This window comes from Bubalus kerabau, chromosome 16 (genome assembly GCF_029407905.1).
Source record: "Bubalus kerabau isolate K-KA32 ecotype Philippines breed swamp buffalo chromosome 16, PCC_UOA_SB_1v2, whole genome shotgun sequence".
Lineage (NCBI taxonomy): Eukaryota > Metazoa > Chordata > Mammalia > Artiodactyla > Bovidae > Bubalus > Bubalus kerabau.
Window position 1 is genome coordinate 58,338,312 of NC_073639.1, and position 23,730 is coordinate 58,362,041.

General features: G+C 39.4%; 1 protein-coding gene across 2 annotated transcripts in view; it reads left to right on the top strand.

Annotated features, from left to right (window-relative positions):
- The window catches only part of ATP2A2 (ATPase sarcoplasmic/endoplasmic reticulum Ca2+ transporting 2), a 57,943-nt gene that overhangs the window by 25,599 nt on the left and 8,614 nt on the right, over positions 1–23,730 (top strand). For both annotated transcript variants that reach the window (XM_055550867.1, XM_055550868.1), the window contains exons 6-14: positions 6,707–6,787; positions 8,710–8,795; positions 9,697–10,161; positions 14,496–14,584; positions 15,236–15,338; positions 16,185–16,316; positions 21,319–21,441; positions 21,532–21,750; positions 22,457–22,792. In XM_055550867.1, the coding sequence (XP_055406842.1) occupies positions 6,707–6,787; positions 8,710–8,795; positions 9,697–10,161; positions 14,496–14,584; positions 15,236–15,338; positions 16,185–16,316; positions 21,319–21,441; positions 21,532–21,750; positions 22,457–22,792 (1,634 nt within the window). The remainder of the gene's footprint in view (positions 1–6,706; positions 6,788–8,709; positions 8,796–9,696; positions 10,162–14,495; positions 14,585–15,235; positions 15,339–16,184; positions 16,317–21,318; positions 21,442–21,531; positions 21,751–22,456; positions 22,793–23,730) is intronic.

Sequence of the window (23,730 nt, forward strand, 5' to 3'; positions counted from 1 at the left end):
GGGCTGCAGTCCATGGGGTCGCTAGGAGTCGGACATGACTGAAGCGACTTAGCAGCAGTCCCTTATAAGGAGCTAAAACACACTTGTCTGTTCTGTACATTAGTTTTTCTCTGTGGAGGCACGTAGAAGTCTGATTCCTCATCCTGTGATGGCCTGTTTTACCATCTTGATGGCTTTCTTTGGTGCCCATGCGTCTTTTTCATGTTTCTCTTTCCCTACTATATCTCTAGTCCTCTGCTAGCGTACATGTCTTGTTTTCAGTCTGTATCTTAAACAGTAATCACTGTTAAACTTCATTCAGCTCAACCAGGGCTAAGATCTCTTTGATCCTGTCTTTTCATTGTTTCTAACTTTGTGACAGTCTTCAACTACATAATTATAAGTTTCTGGTCCCCCCCCCCCTTTTTTTTTTAAGAAAATGATGTGTGTACAGGTACTTCAGTCCATAGCAGATATTTTATTTAGTGTGCACTATGTTCCAGCACAATACCAGGCCTGGCAAATCAGTGATGACTAAGTGACTGCCTTTTGGAGCTAGTGGGTCCAGTGGGGAGGACACATCAGACATGTAATGTGATGAGTATCAGGAAATGGGCACATTCTGTGGGCACATTGTGATGGATACCAACCTGATCTTGAAGGTTCGAGGAAAGCCTGGCTGTTTGTGAAGACTCGGAACTTTTGAGAAACTGAAGAGCATTGTGTTTGAAGCAAGTCTAGTAGGAAGAAGCTGTTGAAAGGTTTTAAAGAGAATGATATGTCTGCATTTTTAAAAGATGTGTTTCATAGATAATATATCCAACAAATTGGACTGGGAACAAATATAGTATAAGCTATGGCAGTTTGTAATGTTCTTCCATGCTCACCCTGAGGCCTGGAAATAGTGTTAAGTAGGCAGGTAGAGCTTCTCAAGTGAAGAATTTCATTCATTTTTTTTCTAACTACAAAATTTATGACTCAAATTAGGAGTGAAAATGTTTGAGTCACAGTTAAATGTTTAACTAATTTAGGTTAATTCTATTATGGCTGGCTTCTCCTCAGAGCCATTTAAACTCAGAAACAATAGTGGTATTTAAGAGGTAATTTTCTGATCTTATATATAGTTTTCTTTAAAAAATAAAAAAAAAAAGATTTGCTCCAGTATTCTTGCCTGGAAAAGTCTATGGACAGAGGAGCCCAGCAGGCTGCAGTCCATAGGGTTACATGACTGAGCATGTGTGCATGAGGGTGGAGGGTGATGGGTTGGTAGCAATAAACTGGTAGAACTAAAAAAAAAAAAAAAAAGATTTGAATAAACTGGTAGAATTTGCCACAATAAGTTAGATTTTTTTCCTTACGTATAATCAATTCAAAAACGGCTTTTTCTGAGTTGTGCTGATTTTAACTGTCAGTGTTTTTGACATAATAATATAACCAATGTTAAATCATCCTGGCCTTATAAATAGTCTTTCCCAGATTTTAAGATTAAGAAAGCTTGTGTTCATTCGGTTCTAAAATGTGGCCAAGTAGTATTTTCCTTTAAATGGCTTTTACTTGCGTTCTTGGTAACTCGTCATAAAGTGTGCATTGAAGAATTTGTTCAGAGTGGAAATCTGTGTTGTGATAGCAGGTTTTAAAGCCACAGACTTAAGGAGCCAAGAGCTGAATTTTAAGTGTCAGATGTTAAACAGAAAGTAGTTTATAACAGAGTTTACTCTTCTATTACACTGCCTGAACTCTAGAGACAAAATTTTCAGAGGAAAAAATTGCAGAGCATCCCGTTGGCAAGAGTAAGAATTTTCCACTACCACTTGCCCTGAGGGCACTGACATGCCCCATCAGGGAAATATCACTGGATGTGATCATCGGAACAGGCTGCCTACTCCTCTTGCACAAAACTCTCTGTCTGGAATTCACAGAAGCCTGCAGACAAAAGAAAATTATGTCTTAGTTGAAAAGTAGTCATTGAATCTTTGTTTTCATGGATCTTTTACTTCTTTAGACAACCAGCTTCCTCGTAGATTTAATCCTGAATTGACTCCTCCAAACAAAAAGCAGAGTCACACAGTAAACTAAAGGAAGTCTTTCATTAATTGAAGTTCTTTAGGCAAGACTCCTATTGCTAACTTTAGTTTCCTGTCTAGAATGAGGACGAGTTGGTCTGGTCAAGATGATGCAAGGGAGTGTCTTTCTCGCTAAGAGAATACTAGAACTTGGCAGGTTTTTAAGGCCAGTTTGGATTTATGCTCTTAGTACCTTTTCCACACAGGAGAAGAGCATGGCAGCCCACCCCAGTGTTCTTGCCTGGAGAATCCCTGTGGACAGGGGAGTCTGGCGGGCTGCAGTCCATGGGGTCACAAGGAGTCAGACACGACTGAGCGACTAAGCACATGCGCACCTTTTCCATAGAGAGATCATTTTGTAATGGAAATAAACGTGAAACTTTTAAGGTAGTACATTTCCCAAGTGTTAGGGACTTAGGGTCTTCTTGGCCTAGAGCTTCGCATACATGGCACATGAGAAACAGCACACAGGAAAGACTGTTCTAAACAGGCTCCTCACAGGATCTGGGACACCAGTTACTAAGCCTTTTCCCCCCTTGTATTAATTTTTTAGTGTGCTTGGAGAATTTCTTTAAAATAATGGATTCCTGGATCCCAAATGCATTGAACCAGGCTCTTAAAGAGCAGGCCCCAAGGTTCTGTAGTTTATAAAAGGTCCCCAGGTCATCTTTTAGTTCCTAAATACATAATTGCCTCCCAGTTAGAATGGCTGTTACAGGATGGAAGAAAAGTTAATAAGAGCATAAGATCAATTTTTAAACAACTTCCTGTGTGGTCCAGTGGCTAAGACGCTATGCTACCAACACAGGGGACCCAGGTTCGATCCCTGGTCAGGGAATTAGATCCCCAGGTCATCTTTGAGTTCCTACATATGTAGTTGCCTGCCAGTTAGAATGGTTGTTACAAGAGGGAACAAAAGTTTAGAAAAGCATGACGTCAGTGTTTAAGGACTTCCCAGTCACTTGTTCCACTAGCATTTTACATCTGACTCGTTCTTGAATATTTAACCAATAATTAAATGTATATCAGTATAATTTCTGTACAACAGAGATAGCCTTCATATATTTAAAACAGACTTTCAGGAGAATCCCAGGGACGGGGGAGCCTGGTGGGCTGCCGTCTATGGGGTCACACAGAGTCGGACACGACTGAAGTGACGGCAGCAGTAGCAGCAGCAGGAGTAAAAATAAGCTGGTTTCTTTGTAATGCAAGTGTGAACATTAACATAATTTTAAATGCTGCATGTATAGTATCAATCCCACCTTAAACTAGTAACTTACATGTTACTGAGGAAAAAAATTAATCTTGGTATTTCTTGCCTCAAAAACACATTTTTCATTCATTTTTAATCCTCGGAGCTGCCACTGAAACACAGCAAAATAAACGGCAAGATACAACTTCTGGGTCCTCAGTTCGAATATTAGATTTGCTGACCTTAATTAAATTGTGGCCAGGTATATGAGAGTACAGGCTAGAGCTAATATATTAAGTTGTTTAAAAGAGATTCAGCTCCAGTATAAAATGACACCTTGTGCTATTTTATTTTTTTTCCTTTATGGCTGCACCATGTGGCTTGCGGGATCTTAGTTTCCCAGACTTTGAACCCATGCCCCTTGCAGTGGAAGCACGGAGTCCTCACCCCTGGACCACAGAGAATTCCTGGCATTCTGCTTTTAGATTGGTGGTTTCCATTCAGTTGTTACAGTACAGATGGGCCTATAGACTGTGGTGACTGCTATGCCATGTTAGAAGTTTTCTGCTCCTGTAGGATCATGGCATAAATTGCTTCAGACGTTAAAGGAACATTGTCAGGTAATTTTTCCATTTAGGGTCACGCACTCAACATTGAACTTGGATCCTTTTCATGTTCAATGTTATGTAGGGTCAAATTATGACAGCCAGAACTAAGACAGTAAAAGTTTTTTAGGTTGTTTGAGGTTTTTATACGTTTATTTTTTGCTGCACTAGCAGCTTGCAAGAATCTTAGTTCCATCACCAGGGATCGAATGCCCTCGGCAGTGAAAATGCACAGTCCTAAGCACTGGACCACCAGATAATTCCCTAAGCTATTTTAAAGTTTTTTCTTGATGGGGTATTTTAGGTTGTGAAGGCCACTAAATTTTAAGATACAGTTACTTACTATTGTTGTATGAGCAGAATTGTATTATTAATAAAATGAAAGTTTCTAGTGTCTTCCATCTGAATATTGCAGTTGTTGCATAAGCATTTCCAGCAGAAATTTCCCCTTAACTTTGTGTGTCCTTGCAGTCGAGTGCAAGGATGATCTTTGCCTCCTGGGAGTAGATCTTGGCAGTCTTGCTCTGTGCTGCCTTGTGACCGCGTTTCTTACATAGGTTATAGGGTTTGTGTCATGAACTATACTCTGCCTGAGTTTAAACGCTGTGAGTTACAGAAATATTAGAACTAAATAGAAGGTTTAACAAATGAAATCAATCTACTACTTAGAAGTGGATTCTGTCTAAGAAGTAGACTGAATCGATTGAATCTACCTCTTAAGACAGTTTATGTATAACCAGTGACAGAGTTAACAGTTCTGTATGGTAGCGTAAGTCTGGAAAATTAAGATTTAACTTAATACATGCATTTGTAGGGGAAATGGTGCTTATTTGTTCTGTTAGCTGTCCTTGCATAAGACTCCTAAAAACACCTTAGTACCTTTCAGAGAGTCAGGGAAAGCTGTTTTGTACTTATGTTTACTGTTCAGTTGCTTTGATACTAAAACATGCTCATCTAACAATATTTGAACGCCTACAGTATTCTGGGCATTGTTCTCAGGGTGCAGGTGAAATACAGGCTTTACCTGTTCCTCGGTCTGTGTTGTGGCATTTATTTCAAATACTGTCAAGGAAAGGGGCTAAGACATGGTCCATTTAAGAGCTATTAAAGGAGCTCTGGCCCAGAAAAGAAGACTCACTTGAATTAAAGATCTCCCAGAGGTTACACAAGAGGTTTTTCATTTATCTGATAATGCAGATTTCGGAACGTACCAAAGGGTACATACATATAAGGTGAGAAGTCTCCTTCCACTCATGCCCTGCTGTCTGGTGGTGTAAGTCTGTCATCCCTGCCAGAGGCATTTTCTCATGCGGAGCTCCATGTGCACAGTGCTGCACACTTGTGTTTTCTCCACTTAATGTGCAATATGAATAGACTTGTCTCTTCTTTCTATTGCTGATTAAAAAAAAAAAAAAAAAACTTTGTACTACAAGCATATCTGTAGAATAAATTCTTTATAGTGGAATTTATGGGGTAAAAAGACTGTGTTTGGCCATTTTTGTTTGGTTTTTTGTCGTCCCGTGCGGCTTACAGGGATCGCAGGTCCCCAACCAGGAATTGAACCTGTGCGCTTGGCTGTGAAAGCAAAAGCAGAGCTCAGAGTCCTATCCACTGGACCACCAGGGAACCCCTGTGCTTTGCACTTTTGATATGTATTACCAGTTTGCCCTCCAGAGATTTTGTAAGTTTTTTTCTTTGTACTCAGCGGTGTATGTAGGATCGTCACTAAGTCTGGATGCCTAGTTGAGTTAAAAATATTAAACGAATACTAATATTATATGGTATGTTTATTGACGTTCAGTTTGTCCTTATTAGCAGTGCACTAAGCACCGAATTTTCATTAATACCTGCTCATGCACTTGCTCAGCTAGTAAAGAATCTGCCTGTAATGCAGGAGGCCCCGGTTCAATTCCTGAGTCGGGAAGATCCTCTGGAAAAAGGATGTTGGGTTTCCCTGGTGGCTCAACTGGTAAAGGATCTGTCTGCAGTGCAGGAGACCTGGGTTGGGAAGATCCCCTGGAGAAGGGAATGCCTACCCACTCCAGTATTCTGGCGTGGAGAATTCCATGGACTGTTTAGTTCATGGGGTCGCAAAGAGTTGGACACAACTGAGTGACTTTGGCTTTGACTTTTCATGCAGTTGACTCTAAGTGATTTGTAGCTTTGGTTTGTTTTAGGGGTTTTGGATTTTTTTTTTTTTTTTTCTTATTAAAACTAAATTTTCCACATCTTATAGTCACTGTATAAAGAAGCCCTGTTTCTGTACATTCTTTCAAACTTAGTGCATTTTTTCCTCAACTCCTTTATCAATTTGATAGTTTAAAAAGTGGTCTCTCTGTGTTTTATCTTGCCTTTTTCTTATGAGTGAGATTTATTGAGCATCTTTTTATAGAGGTATTTGTTTCCTGTTTATGATAATTTAGCTTTCCCCGTGGAAAAAATCAGTTTACAATTCGGTCCCCCTCGCCATGCCGTGTGTGTGTGTGAGTGTGACTAAATAATGTGTACTTAGAGCTGTTTGCCCAAGCATCATTATTCTCTTGCTTGTGTACTTCATATCTGGTATTTATCCAGGAAGAGTTTTTATGACCCTGAGGACAAGTTGCTTATATTGCTTATTGTAGCAGATTTGAGGGTGGGGGGTGAGTCCCATGCAGCCTGTGGGATCCTAGTTCCCCAGGATTGAACCCATGCCGCCTGCACTGGAAGCACAGAGTCCGAACCACTGAACCACCAAGGCAGTCCCTGTAGCACATTAAATTTGTGCTGTATACAGACTATTTGTGTGTTTGATTTGGAGACAGCTTCTTTATGTAACATGATTTCAAAAGTTCCTTATTTAAGCTGCTTTTTTTCTCCCCAATTAGTTGGTGACAAAGTTCCTGCTGATATAAGATTAACTTCCATCAAATCTACTACTCTAAGAGTTGACCAGTCAATTCTCACAGGTAAATATCATGTATTGGCAGGCTGCTTGGTTCCTGAGGCCCTCAGAGTCCATGCTCATGACTGAACTGACTCTTGCCCACTGTCCATTGATGGCGTCCCACCGTCATCTTTCCAAGATGTTTGTTTTGTAAAGCTTCATCAGTCTTTTTGCCAATAGATGCCAAGCTATGATTTTAAAACAGTTGGCTTTCATCTCATAAGGCCTTCTTATATTTAAATTTTATTAAAAATTAGTTTTGATTTTAAAAGTTTTTTTAAAGGTTGAAAATTCCTTCAGTAGCCTGAGATAAAGTTGAAGCAGTGTTGTTGTCTCTCTGTTTTGTGGAAAGTGAATTAATTACATAGTGTTTTTTTTCCAGGCAGGAAAAATAGACTCCAGGAATACTAATCTCACACCTGACATACTTTGCAATAGTAAAATGTACAATTAACAAAAGTCAGCACCCTCCAAAATGGTGAACGTCTACTGCCTAAAATTTGAACACTAATTAGATTTGGGATTGTTTGGAACATTTTCCCGTTTTTGTTTGATAAAGGCACAGTCTAGGGTGGAGGTTTCATATTAACTGGAAGTAAGGTGGTCAGAAGATTAACTTAAACACAATGCTAACCTGAATTAAATAGTGAGTAAATATAAAATTCAAAGATTTATCTGATGATTAGTTTTGAAAAGCCACTAAATGTCTTCAAAGTAGGACATGAGTAACCTGGACTCTGTATTTTTTATTGTTTCTTTATGAATAGCTTATCTACTAAAACTGCTGTTATCAGCAACAACCTGGAAGCTGATTAAGCCATAAAATGGTAGGGAATTGATCAGATTGTATATAAAATTCTCATATTGTGTGTACAAAAATAATTTCCATTTTAAATAAAAATCATACTCTAGTTTTAGGCTAGATTGAAGAACCAGAGTCTTCTGTTAAATACTGAGAGTGAAATTTGCTTCCTGAAATTTGAGTTAACAGCTAGGGCCATGTTTCACCCTCTTTATATACCATTAACCCTTGAACAGTGTGTGTTTGAACTGCATGTGTTCACTTATCTGCAGATTTTTTTCATTAATAAACCAGTTGGTTGAATCCTCAGATGCAGAACTGCACATCCTGAGGAATCATATGTATACAGAGGGCCAGGCCTAAGTTCTGTGCAGATTTATGAATGCAGAGGGGTTGGCCCCCCAACTGCTGCTGCACTGTTCAAGGGTCAGCTGCATTTCATAGGTGATTGTTAGGTTGGAACCAGGTTCAACAAGACACTGTGAAAGTTCTAAGAAGTGGTCTCTTACTTCATGTGGTCTTTTTTAGTGCTGCTGATGGCTGTTTTTCATTTTGGTTTATTGAAGTAGAATGGTTGATAAGTGCATGCAAATGTTATCTAGAACAGTGTTTTCATTTCTCATCTTTGGCATTATTGAACAAAAACAGGCTTTACAGTGGATGAGCCTCAGTATTCATATCTGTATCTACAGTTTATTCATTTTGTTAAAAGTAAATACACTTTCAGCTTTTTAACTATTATATACACACAATATGTGTGTATATATAAGTATACAATAAATCTACATCTGCTATATTAGAGTATAAAATACTTGAAAATGAACTAAATTTGAATAGTTAAGAAAATAAAGGTAATTGACTCGAATTTTACTTCAAAATTAAATTCCTTTATTTTGATTTTTTTTTCTTGGAAATTAGTTTCTTTTTTTCTTTAATTTATTTATTTTAATTGGAGGCTGATTACTTTACAATATTGTATTAGTTTCTCTTACTGAATTTTACTAGTTTATACCGTTTTGAATGAATTGGGGCTTTTTTCCCTTTTCCTGAGAGTGGTATTGGCATGAGTGAATGAGGGTACGAGGGTTCTAAGTGTGAACTGCGTAGATCTAAACAAACCTCCTGTATTGCCACCTGCTTAGGTGAATCTGTCTCTGTCATCAAGCACACTGACCCTGTCCCTGACCCACGGGCTGTCAATCAAGATAAGAAGAACATGCTCTTTTCTGTAAGTACTTTGGATAAGATTTAACCTTTAAAGGGGTGTTTCCTTTAAAATGACGTGGATGATAACTGTGTATAGCTCACAATTAAAAGGTGTGTGTTTAGAAAGAAAGCAAATGTGGCAAACCATTAATAATTGGTGAGTCTGGGTGAAAAGTAAAATAGATGTTTATTGCACTGTTCCAATTTTTCTGTTAAAATTTTTTTGAAATATAAAGTTGGGAAATTTATAGTTTTTGTTTAGAATTTAAAGTGGTATTTCAAGTAGTAGGCTTTTGTGTGTTAACATGGGAATCTAACCACCCATAGTAAATTTTTAAAAAGTACTGCAGAGCTACAGTGAAAATAATGAACTAGGAATTACAATAGAGTGGGGAGGGAAACCTTGCACTTTGAATACCGGTGCTTGAGTGGAGGTCCTCGAGGGCAGCTCCTGGTCCTGGTCGTCCTTCTTATTACAGGGATGAAAGGAGAGGTGGGGTTGTTGGAGCCAGAGGTAGAGAATGCTTAGGGTTGAGAGCCGTATAATGTTTGAAAAGTCAGGAACACAGAGGAGTTAAGCTCTGCTCCAGTCCAGAGCTCTCTGCAAGCCAGACTCAGTGAGTAGAGATTTCAGGTGGGCCAGTGTAAAGGACTCTGGGGCAAGTGGGTATCATTTTCATTTACGGAGAATCACAGAGAGACATACTATACCACCTGCCTTGAGGTATTGCTCATCATCAAAATGTGAAGGCTGGTTACCTGAGTAGTAGCCACTCGAAGGCCCAGTAGAATGTGGTGCGTAGAGAGGCCCAGTAGAGAGTCTGGGTGCCCTCATCAAAATCCACACAAGTCTGAGTTTACTAGTCAGGATTTAAGTAGGATATAGGGTTAATCTCTTAACCAGTTCTCTCCTTCTGTCCTAGGGTACAAACATTGCTGCTGGCAAAGCCATGGGAGTGGTGGTGGCAACTGGAGTTAACACTGAAATTGGCAAGATCCGAGATGAGATGGTAGCAACGGAACAGGAGAGAACACCCCTCCAGCAGAAACTAGATGAGTTTGGGGAACAGCTGTCCAAAGTCATCTCCCTTATATGCATTGCGGTCTGGATCATAAACATTGGGCACTTCAATGACCCAGTTCATGGGGGCTCCTGGATCAGAGGTGCTATATACTACTTTAAGATTGCAGTAGCCCTGGCTGTAGCAGCCATTCCTGAAGGTCTGCCTGCTGTCATCACCACTTGCCTGGCGCTTGGAACTCGCAGAATGGCAAAGAAAAATGCCATTGTTCGAAGTCTCCCTTCCGTGGAAACCCTTGGTTGTACTTCTGTTATCTGCTCAGACAAGACGGGCACACTGACAACGAACCAGATGTCAGTCTGCAGGGTAAGTGGAAGTAGTTTAAAAATCTTTTCTGAGTTATGGTTGTTGATTCATCATAAGAATATGCCCTCATATCATTAAGAGCTTTATTGTTTTGTTAAATTTTATTTTTAATGTAGTTAACAATGATTTGTTGGTTTCAGGTGTACAGCATAGTGATTCAGAGATATATATGTATATTCTTTTTAGATTCCTTTCCATTGTAGCTTATTAAAAAATATTGAGTATAGTTCCCCTGTGCTATATAGTAGGTCCTTGTTGGTATGCAATAGTGTATATATGTTAATCTCAAACTCCTAATTTTAACCCTTCCCTTTCCCCTTTGGTAACCGTAAGTTTCTTTTCTAGTCAGTGGGTCTATTTTTATTTTTTAAATGAGTTAATTTGTATCTTTTTTTTTTTTTTTGGTTCCACATACAAGTGGTATCATATTTGTTTTTGTCTTACTTAGTTTACTTAGTATGATCTCTAGGTCTATCCATGTTGCTGCAAGTGGCATTTTTTTCTTTTTTTAAAGCAATTATTATAGTATAGTTGATTTATAGTGTTGCTAGTTTCAGGTGTACAGCAAAATGAATCGGTTATACATATACATAACATATGCTCACTCTTTAAAAGATTCTTTTCCCATATAGGGCATTACAAGAGTATTGATCTGTTTTCTATATAATGGTGTGTATATGTCAACCCTAATCATCTTCTTTATCCAGTCATGTATCAATAGACAATTACTTGGTTTCATGTCTTGACTGATGTAAATAGTGCTGCTGTGAACATTGGGGTGCGTGTATCTTTTCAAATTAGTTTTCATCATTTCTGGGTATGTGCCCAGAAGTGGGATTGCTGGATCATAAAACTTTTGATTTATAATTTGATACCTTTTATGTGCTTTAAGCAAATTGAATTGTATCTGATGGAGGTTATCTACTGAGTGATATACTTGTATTGGGGAAGTAACTATAACTATAAGCAGTCTGTCAATGTGTTAGGTGACTATGCTTCCTGTATTTCCCTGTTCTTCTAAGTGTATGTATGTTAACACAAGCTTCAAAGTAAGAATTGTCTAAAACCAGCTAGTTATCTGCCTACATAAAATTCTAATTGGTATTTCCTTAACACATTGAATGAAACATGTTTTTCATCTTGAAAAGTAAATAATTGTGTTTAACTTGCTTCATTTTGTGTTCATCCTTCATTTTCTTATGTTGTTTTGACTATCACTTTAGGATAAAATAAACTGTTTAAACCTGCCCTAAGCAGAATAAGGAAATAATGTAAAGATAGAGCTAAATGAAGTTCTTTCATGTAATTCGATTTCCATAAGTTTTATTCAAACAACTTTGAGGTAGAAGGATGAGAAAAACAGTATAAACTTCCAGTTACAAAATAAATGTGTCATGGATATGACATGTACAGCGTGGGACAGTCAGTAATAATGTAGTATCTATGTATGGTGGCAGGTGATAACTAGACTTAACGATCATTTTGAAATGGATAGGAATATCATATCATTATCCCATGCACCAGCAAGTAATAACATAGTGTAGGTCAATTATACTTCAACAACAAACATAGAAAAAGAGCAGATTTGTGGTTATTAGTCTGGAGGGTGAGAAATCAGATGAAGGTGAACAGGAGGTACAGACTTGCAGTTGAATATCAGGGCGCCATGCGCAACGTTAAGTGTAGTCGGCACTGCTGTAGCTCATGTGTGCAAGTTGTTAAGAGAGTAACTTCAGAATTCTCATCGCAGGGAAACAATTTTTTCTTATTTTGTATCTATATTAGAAGATGTATATTCACTAACTGATAATCATTTCATGATGATTGTAAGTCAAATCATTTGTACAAGTCAAAGTAATTTTTCAAAAGAGACACAACTCATAAATGTTGAATGAGATTCATGTCAAAGATTCTGTTTGGGTCATTAGTTCAATGAGGGAAAATCAGTAAGATGGTAAAACTGGTTACAGGAACATGTGAGGAAGTGCTCAGTATTAGAATAGGACTTAGTGTGTGTTAGATTATAAAAACTGGTTAATATCACACAGGGAAATAAAACTAAGTTTATCTTTTATAGAGGACAACAAGCCACAACTTCATAAAACATGAGCCCTTTATAATAGCACAGTGAAAGAATGTTAAAATTTTCCAGCACACTAAATCTTTAAATAAATGCCTATTAAGTAATGCTTCTGAATGACATCGAAGGACATGCCAGCATCCCCTTGGCCCTCTGGGTTTTAGATAATGGATTTTTTTAGCATTAGAAATTGTTCTTGGTTTAATACATTGAACCCTCAGACTCTTTACTTACCGAATTTAAATTTGTGGTAATTTTTTTGCTATATGTACCCTCAATTCTTTGTGTTGTCCAAAAGCCAGATCCTGATAGCCCAGTTGGTAAAGAAATAATGGACAGGTGTTCAGGTGGCAAGTTTCTAACTTGTCTTAAGTAGATGCAGATTGTAACTGAGCTACCTAAATTTTCTTTCCTTGGTCCCCAAAAATGTTGGATTTTTTTCTTATATTTTCTCTTAAATAATCTGAATTCAAATGTACTGTTAAAGAAACAGCTTGCCTCTTTGTTCTGTTCTACCTTTTGGGGACAGAAAGCGGATGCTAATCAGTATTCCACAGGAGGTTTCTTGCAGTGGGTTGCATAACTGCCCTTGACTTAGGGGTGCTCTCATCATGCAGTTTCTAAATGGTTTACTGGCTTGCAGTCTAAAAATGCCTGTGTGCATTCAGATTTAGTTTGTGTGGGTTAGAATTCTGAATGTCTTAGAATATTTTGTACTGTGGTATAGACCCAAAGAGCTTCACTTTTATAAACAGCGTCATTAAAGAAGTGACATGGTGTAGTCATAATGATGCCAACTTGCTTTGATAAGTCTTAGTGCAGTTAATTTTTTACGTGTGACTTTGTCTGAATTGTGTGGTATACTGCTCAAGAGGTTAGAAAACCTAGGCTCTGAGAAATTGTGCCATGGCTGAGGGTCCCACAACTTTTAATAGTAAGGTAAAGTTCAGTTTTCTGATAGGAGAGATCGGTAAAATCTGTTTCTCTCTCCCACCTAATAATTGTGTAACCTTGAGCACGTCCTTTAACCTATTCCTTTTTTTCCTCTTCTGTAAATGTCAGACATTTTTGGAAAGAGCTTTCTGCCAAAATTCCTTTTTTAGATGTTGTATCTGTTAGGAAAAAAAAACTGTAGGAATTGGTGATCTTGCTGCATGTGACCTTGGACATGAATCTTTTCCTCATTTGACACACCAATTATATGTGTTTGAACTAGAGCCTTTTACCAGGAGTCATCACAGTTTTAAATCCCATTGTATATAATTTTTTTTTAATCCTTTTGTCTCACAGCTTTAGTTCAGTTCCCAGGTTGATTTAGTTCTGAGTATACTTTTGAAATGAAGCTTCTGGAATTTAAAAGTATATGCTATATAATAAACAAATCTTATGAGGCAAAGGAAGTTATTTTAAAACAAAATCAGATTTTCTTACTGAGTATGAGTCGGAATGCTCTGAAAAGATTTTTTAAAGCATTACATGGCTCTTTTTTTACTTGAGTTTAACATGTTAAAAATTCTTTATTGTAGAATGGTTTGATCATTCCAAACTGGACTTCTGAATTACAATTGGAAAGCAAACCAAGAGGGGGGGAAAAATACCCTCACCTTAAAAAACTGGCTCATGTCACTTTATTATTCTGTAAACTTAAGAATTCCTTCCTAAAGCACGCTTCCATGTGTTATCGTCTTGGTAACATCAGTTCATTCAGCTCTGCGGGCTCATTACTGTATCCATGTGGTTGTGCAGCTGCATAGAAAATGAGCTATTGCCACAATAAAAAGTAAGTGGAAAGGAGTAGAGAAGCAATTTGTCTTATTTTACTTGGGGAATGTTTATGCAACTCTGATATGTGAGTTTATTCTTCCTAGGCTTTTACTCTTAGCTCTAAAGCAGGGATACCTAGGTCACTTTCTCAGCCTGCCATTTGGAATTCTGAGTATTCTAAAAAGTACTACTGAGTCTTTGGAACTGACTGGCCCAGAGTCCTCATAACTTGGTTTTCATGTAGGTTCTCTTTCTCCTCTGCCTGGTGCCATTGCTGCTTATTTATTTAGCACCTCAGTGATGCTGTTTTTCAGACTGTTAGATGAATGGGGAGGCAGTCTTAATAGTGTCTAGTTAGAATAAGGAACAATACTTCTCATGCTGAGCTTCGACACTTAAGTCAGAAGGGCCTTTTGTCTTAGCAAAGGTTATATGCTTCTAGCATATTTTTTTTAATATCTTTTAAACACTTAGGCTTTTTTTTCTGTAGATGTTCATTCTGGACAAAGTTGAAGGTGATACCTGTTCCCTTAATGAGTTTACCATAACTGGATCAACATATGCACCTATTGGAGAAGTGTGAGTAAACTTTCCTTGTCTTTTAAAGGCTCCACTTTGGTAGTTTGGTGACTGTACAGACTTGTAGTGTCTCTGAAATGTTCAGATAATTTTCCTGATGTAGCTCATGTGGGTTATCAAAATGGCATACTTTTTAAAAAATAAAATTGGTAACACATACCTGAAAATTGATATACAGTTGAAATCGATTGTTTAAGCCAGTGAACCTTTTTCATCTTTTGAAGCCTAAATTTTCAAGTGGGGTTTCTGTTTAGGTGGAGTTTTGGGGGGTGGTTTTTTATTTTTGTTTGTTTGCCATGCCACACAGTTTATGGTATCTTAGTTCCCCAACCAAGAATCAGACCCCAGGCCCCGGCAGTGAGAGCACCAAGTCCTAAGCACTGGACCACCAGGGAATTCCTGATTTTTCTTTATGGATGGATACCAGTGGTGGAGGAATTTCAGTAACTAAGAATTTCTGGTCTTTACTGATTGACTACTGATATCAGAGACACATTCTGTTACTGTCTCCAGCATCGGATTTCTAGGAGCCATCACTTGAATTCTTTTGAATGTTTGCCAATCTAGAGTACACAAAATTCTATTTATTAGTAAAAAAAAATAAATTAAAATGACCACAGTTGACCGCTTTATTTTTTTTTCTTCGGACAGACATAAAGATGATAAACCAGTGAAATGTCATCAGTATGATGGTCTTGTGGAACTGGCGACAATTTGTGCTCTCTGTAATGACTCTGCTTTGGATTACAATGAGGTGAGCCTCCTCATAAATGAGAAACTAGACCTGGCTGTTTCTAGTTCAAGGGTGCGGTGGGTGGGATGAAAATCTAGCCTTCCTTCCTCCCTTTTTGAAAGTACGAGTTCCTGATTTTATTTGCCCTTTCCATTAAGAGCTTGTCTCTTATCAGAGCCAGCATGATCTACCCAAAGAAAGCTGGGAGCCCTTCATAATATTCTCTGTGGTTGAGCATTGCAGTTACTCAATTAGGAGCTGTGGCATACATGATGTTCTCTTCTGTGTGTAGCTTAGTTACTATAAATGAGTAAAACCCAGGATACTTTTTCCTGAAAGTATAGGGTGTTGATCTTGGCTTTTTAAGATGGGTATCATTGCATCCTTGAGGACAGGTTGAGGCTTAGAAGGTTGTTTTGATGATGTTATATAAAATTTAACCAACAGAAAACCTTCTTTCCTTCCTTTTTAAATTATAAACAGTGAGATGCAGTTTTTGGTTTCTAAAGACAAGCCAGTCCCCAACAGAAATAGAATATAAATTCTATAGAATGATAAATAGTGACATGGAATTACAAATACTATTTGCAGGCTCTCATGTTTCAGTTAATACTGTGATTATTTGCTTCTAGTTCTGGGGAATGAAAGACCTAATTATTAGAAGAAGAGCAAACGCACAGCTGTCCTTTGAGTTCATTTGTAATTATTTGGATCATGTGCTCCAGGATAGGATAAAAATGACCCAGAGAACAATGATGTAATGGAGGACAGAGTGTCCTTCTCTGGAAAAAAGTCTTTATTAAAGAAAATTTCCTTGTTTTTACTACTTTTCCCTTTTTGTAATTTGTATGCTTTCAACTATTACAGGCAAAGGGTGTGTATGAAAAAGTTGGAGAAGCTACAGAGACTGCTCTCACCTGCCTTGTAGAGAAGATGAATGTATTTGATACCGAATTGAAGGGTCTTTCTAAAATAGAACGAGCAAATGCCTGCAACTCGGTCAGTATTTGAGCTTGGTGTTGTTCATGCTGCCCATTGCTCCTACCATATGTCCTCAGTCCACCCACTCACTCTCTTATTAGACAACTTACTCTATACTTTATTTCCTCAAACTCTCTCTCAGTGTCTCCTTCTCCCTCTTCGCTATAAGATAAATTGATCTGGCCATTTGACCAAGAAAATAAAAGTTGTCAATGGACAGTTTCCATATGCAGCCACCTGTGCTGTGACATGTACTCTTTCTGCTCCCAGTAAAACCCGGCTGCTCCTTGTCCAATAAGCCCCAGCATCTCTCCTGCATTATCAGTCTCCTGTCTCTACTGGATCTTCAGTAGAGAAATAATAGTTGTTTTTTATCTTAAAACTTCTTCACTTAAGCACCCTGCTTCTTTTCCTTCATGGTAAAATGTCTCAAAGAACCGTTTTTATGTATTATTTCACTTTTCCCATTTTCTTGAGTCCACTCCAGTCACGCTTTTGCCTTCTTCCAGTCTATCGAAACTTCTTATCAAAGTTGCCCATGACCTTGTGTTAAATGGTCTGATTGTTTATGCAAATGTAGTACTAAAAGTTCACAGAGCAAAAGTTGACAGAAATAAAAGGTAAACTAGACAAATTTACAATTAGAGTTGGAGATTTTAACACACCTATCTCAAAAATTGATAGAACAAGCAGATGAAAAAAAATCAGGATATGGAGCAGCACTTTAAGGAACAATTTACCAGAATACACGATATTGCTGGTCCATGAAGCAAGACTCAACAAATTACAAAGGATTGTACAGACTGTTGTTGACCACTATAGAATTAAACTAGAAATCAATTAAAAAGATACATAAGTTTCCATCTGAAGAAAATGGAAAAACAAATACAAGTAGAAGGAAGTAGGAAATAATAAAGACAAGATCAAAAAGCTGTTCTGAAAATTTTTTGTATCAGTAAATTTGACAGCATAGAAGAAATCAACAGATCCTCTCAGTAGCACAGCTTTCTAAGCTGACATTTTTCTTAAGAAAAATGGAATAATCCTATGCCTGTTAAATTAACTGGATCTATAATTCAAAATCTACACTTCCCCTCAAATTACTCAGGCCCAGTTGTGCCAACACTGAAGAAATACAAGTTTTCAGGAAATACAAGTTTCCTGGCTGTCCAGTGGTTAGGACTTGACACTTGCCCTCAAGCTGTACAGTGTGGCCACACCAAAGATGGCAGAGAACGAAACCTTTATCACCAGCATAACCCTGATAGCAAAACCTGACATTGATGTAACTTTCATAATACAGAAGTAGAGATTCTCAGCATAATGTCAGCAAATTAAATCTAGTAGTAATTAAAACTTTGACATGCTGTATTTATTTGAGCAGAATTACTGCAGCTGTGGTGGGTGGAGTAGCAATACTGGGGGTGCAGGTGTGTCTTGTTAGGTGTGCGAACACTAGACAAATGTGTGGTCCCTCAGCTATTCTCCCTTGCCTGTCGGAGCCCCAGAGCCAGGTTTTCTTAGGCTGAGCAAAGTGGCAGGCAGGGTGGACTGGCCTGTTGAGGAGACCCAGGTGCTGGAGGCCGACCAGATGATCAGTGTCTGCCAGCAGCTGTTGCAGATGGTTTTACTCAGGTTTAGCTACACCAAGTGTGTGAGGTCACAGAACCCAGTGACAGTTCATTGCAGGACAGATCCAGCATGTGGCCCCAGAAAGAGCTGGCAGCTCCGTGACATGGACCTTGTTCAGGTTGCTGAGGCTCAGGCCTAGTGTTTGCTGACCCACTTGTTGCTTATGGTCATGGTGATGCCCACTGAATGGACCTAAGCAATAACCTCTGTTCTAGCCAGAGTGGTGAGTGGTTGCTGAGCTGAGAAGCAGAGTAAGCAACATGCGAACAAGATGTTACCATACACGAAGGTCAGGGTGACAGGCAGCGGCAGGTAAAATTAGAATAAGAGGAAGAGAAGAAGCCTAGACGCCCAGAAGCAACCAAAGGAAGCTCAGAAATGGAAGCTGCAGAAGCCAGAGAATAGGGGTTGAAGAGACTATGAGGACAAGCAGGGGCAGAAGAGACCCAGGAGGAAACAAGTCAGGCCCTGAAGTCTCCGTCTGGTCCTGCCCTTGCAGACCTGGAAGCACAGAGCCGCTCTGCAGCAGGGTGGACGCCGTCTCCCTGCAGTGCATGCGGGGTGGTGTCAGTGTGGTCTGCAGTGGGTCCTCCAGACCTGTTCCCAAGACCCACTGCCTCCCAGCCTTGGAGTTTAGGTTTCTTCAGAGTTGGGCTCTGCTACACACAAGCTCTTAGTGTCAGACCTATATACCTGTCATCTCCAAGGGGCAGCCAGTCAGTGCTTGAGGCTCCTCGTCGTAGCACTTTAGTGCAACTCTTTCTTCAGTCAGGGTTTTCTGGTAGAAGAAAGAAACAGGAGGTTATAAATACAGCCTTCCTAGTTATATATATGGTGACCTTCTTTCATCCTTCCCTGGGTATCGAGGGCAGATGAGGAGGCAGTGTTTTGGGGGAGTAGTGTGGCACCTCACGGCACAGGTAGCCTAAGGTGGGCAGCAGTGCGCCTGTCAGAGACATCGGCTATTTAAGCATTTAGTCCCACGCCAAATCTCAGGTTGTAAAAAGGACTTTAGGGCCATCCAGTCCAGTCTCACACTTGCAGGCAGGGAAACAGGCCCTCAGTGACTTGCATACCATCTCACAGTGTGAGGCAGAATGAGACTGCAGCACTCTGTTCCCTTTACGTTGGTTTGCCTCTTTGATACTCTCCAGGGAAATCAAAACTCTGCCAGAACGGAGGGTGCCTCAGCTGAAGTATAGAATCTTTCACAGTGACTCGATTCCTGCTTCACAACCAACAGTCTCGCAGCCACAAGGGTCTCGGGCCTCTCCTGTGGCATCCTGCCCAGACTCACGGTTTCCATGAAACAAGTCCGGGTCCTTTGTTTCTATTTTAGGGAATTCACCCCACTTGTCAGTAAGCAAAGCCACATTGTCTGATAGCTCTATTATTAGTTGGTGTTTGACTAAACCCTTCAGAGGCAACCTGAAGATTTCAGCTTCACAGAGACTGAAGTTTGGAATTGATTACCTGTAACTACTCAATGAAGGGAAACAACTAGCAGCAATAGAGCAGGACCAGCTTTTTAAGGCTGAGTGGCCCCTTTGGATAGGACTGTTGGATTTCACAGCCCTGGTCCTGGAAGCAGTGGCTTTGTTCTCTCCACCCAGGATGTATCTAGGTGGCACTAGTTGTAAAGAACCCACCTGCCAGTGCAGGAGACGTAAAAGATGCAGGTTCCATCCAAGGGTTGGGAAGACCCCCTGGAGGAGGGCATGGCAACCCACTCCAGTGTTCCTGCCTGGAGAATCCCATGCACAGACAATACATAGGGTCACAAAGAGTCAGACAGACTGAAGTGATTTAGCATGCAGGATGTATCTGGTGCCAGGGTCACACCCCACTCAGAGTCACTGCACATTCTTGCAGTCTTCCCAGAGCCATTGGTACAAATGCTTAATGGAAACTAAATACATGGGAATTCCCTGGTGGCCCAGTGGTTAAGACTCTGCGCTGCCTCTGCAGGGAGCACTGGCTTGATCCCTGTAAGACGGCCGTGTGGTGTGTGCCACCAGCCAGCCCCACCCTGAAAAAAATAATAAACATATAGATACATAATATATCAGTCAGATAATGTCGAATTTAGTGATTGTCCTTTTATTGCTCTGGCTGAGAGGATGGCTTCATTCTACTCATAATTGCCTCTGTTGGATGCTGAGGTTCTTGGGGATTTTTACAGTTATTATTAAATGTTTGTCTGAATGAGGGGAAAATCCATGTAATTCACCACATAATTGAATAAAGGCAGAATATCATAAGATCATTTAATTCAGAAAAGGCATCTGATAAAATTTAATCTCAGTTTATGATAAAAACTAAGCAAGCATCTTCTGGCTGATGGTGTAATTACACAAAGTTAACATTCCTAACGGGCAAGAGAATTTACTCGCAACATTTCTATTCAGTGTAGTCCTGGCAGCCCTAGTTCATGTAATAAGGTAAGAAAAAGAAAGCCAACAAAAAATTGGAAAGGATAAATAAAGTATGTTGATTTTATGGTAATATGGCTATATATAGAGATAAACCAATGGAATCTGAATCTAAAGGTTAATTCTCAGTTTTTGTTTTACCTGAGCTGTCAGTTTATCCTCTCAGTCTCTCCCTCCCTAAGAGAGTCCTTTACTTGTTCTCCCCCCAACCCCATCTCCTTGGCTGTATCTTCCAAGAGGCTCCAGGGCCCAGGCCTTGGCTTTTCTGTCTGCAGTTACTCCCTTGAACTCTTCTCTTCTTATGACTTTAGATACTGTCGCTGTGCTGACATCTACTGTAGCCACTAGCTGTCTGTAAAGTAGTTAAAATACTGAAGTGGTGTGGTGTTCCTTGCCCTTCCTTCAGTTAATTCTTAACATAACTACCAGAGCATGAAACTCTCCTTTGTCTTCCCGTTTTACTTGTTAAAAAAGCCAGATGCCTTACAGTGACTTTCAGGATGCTACAACCTGCTTCTGCAACCCCTGCCATTAATCCCGAACCTTTCTTGCAAACTCGCTTCTACCCATGTTGCCCTGGAGGCTCCTTGAACTGCTCGGTCACGTCAGTCTGCATAATGTTCTCTCTGCTCACACTCACACATCGTTCATGTTTTTACTCAAATATTGCCTTCTCAGTACTGTATGTAAAATTGTAACCTAGACATACATAATTTTCTCTTCCTTATTTTAAAATGTTTTCTCCATGGCACTTATAATCTACTTTCACATTCTGGTATGTCTTTCCCAGACTAGAGGGTAAGTTTTATGAGGGTGGGAACTTGTCTGTTTATTGTCTATTGCTACATCTCCATTGCCTGTCACATAGTAAGTTTTTAGTGAATGTTTAACTGTTAAAAGTCAAAAGTTTATAGAAATTGCTATCCAATAATATTCCATATATGTTCTCTTTATAGGTCATTAAACAGTTGATGAAAAAGGAATTTACTCTAGAGTTTTCACGCGATAGAAAATCAATGTCAGTTTATTGTACACCAAACAAACCAAGTCGGACATCAATGAGCAAAATGTTTGTGAAGGCAAGTACAGCAGATTGCAATTAAACGTTCTTACCAGGATTAGAATCCCGAGTGAGCCAGTAAGTAAAATTGTTGTTCTAACATTTCCAGGGTGCTCCTGAAGGTGTCATTGACAGGTGTACCCACATTCGAGTCGGAAGTACTAAACTGCCCATGACTCCTGGAGTCAAGCAGAAGATCATGTCTGTTATTCGGGAATGGGGCAGTGGCAGTGACACACTGCGGTGCCTGGCCTTGGCCACTCACGACAGCCCGCTGAGGAGAGAAGAGATGAACCTCGAGGACTCGGCCAACTTCATCAAATACGAGGTTCGCTCATGAAAAGCTTCACCTGCACCCAGCACATTCATTGTGTTTAGGTAGCACTCCTTCAGTAAAAGGTCAGATGAGTCTCGATTTTGCTGAGAAAGGGGTGTGGTTATTTGTTTTCCTGCAGGCCGAATGTATCATCTTTATAATTTTAAGTTGCTGCTTCAGACACACACAGTTAACAGTTTAATACAGGCCTGTGACTTTCAAAGTACAGTCAAGGCTAAAAACCTCTTTTGCTGCTCTCATGTACATTAAGATAATTTAAAAATTGGGGACATTTTCAAAATATTCATTAATTAGTGACTCAGATTGTTCAAGTGGAAAGATCCTGTCTACTTCTGCTCTTGAAATTCTTTCCTATCGGGTATGTGGCTTCCTGAAGTCTTGAACAAGGAAGTTTCAAGTTCAAATTTGATTACTATGGGTCACTGATGGGCTGCTGTCAATATGTTCCTATTCCTCAGTACATTTTTTCTTTATTTAAAAATATTATTAATGAAAGCTCAAGAATTATTTGGTGACAAGAATGTAGTGATATTTTTGCTTCTGATTTATTAGAGTTAATACTGTTCTTCATTGGATTTACATTAACATCAGTGGTGTGAATTTTGCCATAAGAAAATGCAGAAACCTTTGCTCTCTGCACTAGGGGGGAAAAAAACAGAATTTCCTGTTTTGACATAAGGTGATTCTTTCACCATAGACCAATCTGACTTTCGTTGGCTGTGTGGGCATGCTGGACCCTCCGAGAATTGAAGTGGCCTCCTCGGTGAAGCTGTGCCGGCAGGCAGGCATCAGAGTCATCATGATCACGGGTGACAACAAGGGCACTGCTGTGGCCATCTGCCGACGCATTGGCATCTTCAAGCAGGACGAGGACGTGACAGCCAAGGCCTTCACAGGTCGCGAGTTTGATGAGCTCAGTCCTTCAGCCCAGAGAGAAGCCTGCTTGAATGCTCGCTGTTTTGCTCGAGTTGAACCTTCCCACAAGTCTAAAATTGTAGAATTTCTTCAGTCGTTTGATGAGATTACAGCTATGGTGAGTGTCTGTAGACATGTACAGGTAACAAACTGCACGAACACAGCAGATTCTAACTCTGATCATTAAATTTTTAGTAATAGGGCCCATATTTGGAAATTCTTTTTTTGTCATGATCTGGGCTGTTTCTCAAGGATTCTATTGGCATGCAAGATTCTGGGGAAGTTTAAGACCTAGAAGCCTGCGTCAGTCACAGGGGACGTATTTGCCATGGTTAAAATGTATGTGTTTTATCTCACGTTTCTAAAAGCTGATTTAGGACGTAACTATGCCGTACTCTATCACACACTTGGAAAACCTCGCCTGAAGTGAGATGGTTCTGGTGATGTGTTCTCTGAGAACAGCTTGTTGATGAAGCATCTCCCATAGTCTTCCTTGCATCTGATTTTTCACCAAGATGTTAATATTGTGTCATGCTTGCTTTTGCTGCTTGTCTATGAAACTTTTCAGTTTTTAAAACAATTTTGTTGCTAAAAACCAGCTGTTCTAGTTGTCTTCCTCTTTCCTCCCCTCCCTTTCTCCAAGGAAAGCACCATTCTGGATTCAGTACTGGGTGTTCAGTAAAAGTATAGAAAACATACATGGGAATGATAGTTTTTTATCTGTAGACAATAGTATTTTTGGCCGAAAATGGCATATTTTTGCCATGTAAATGGCATATTATAGTTTATGTATTTGTCTGCATTTGCTCTATTTGAGATTTATCCATATGGATACACGTATTTTGTCTTGACTGCCATGTAGGTTGTTTTGTTTGGTAAAATAAGTAATAACAGATTGTTTGAAGTCCCCTTTGTTCTACTTCCTCTGAAGTGTCACCTGTAAGTTCGTTTGGCAGTTTCACATTTCCCAGGTTAAAATGTGTTCTGTGACACCAGCTTACAAAAACGAAAACTCTCCCAGAAAACTTAGTTGCCCAGAGGCCCAACAGTTCCATT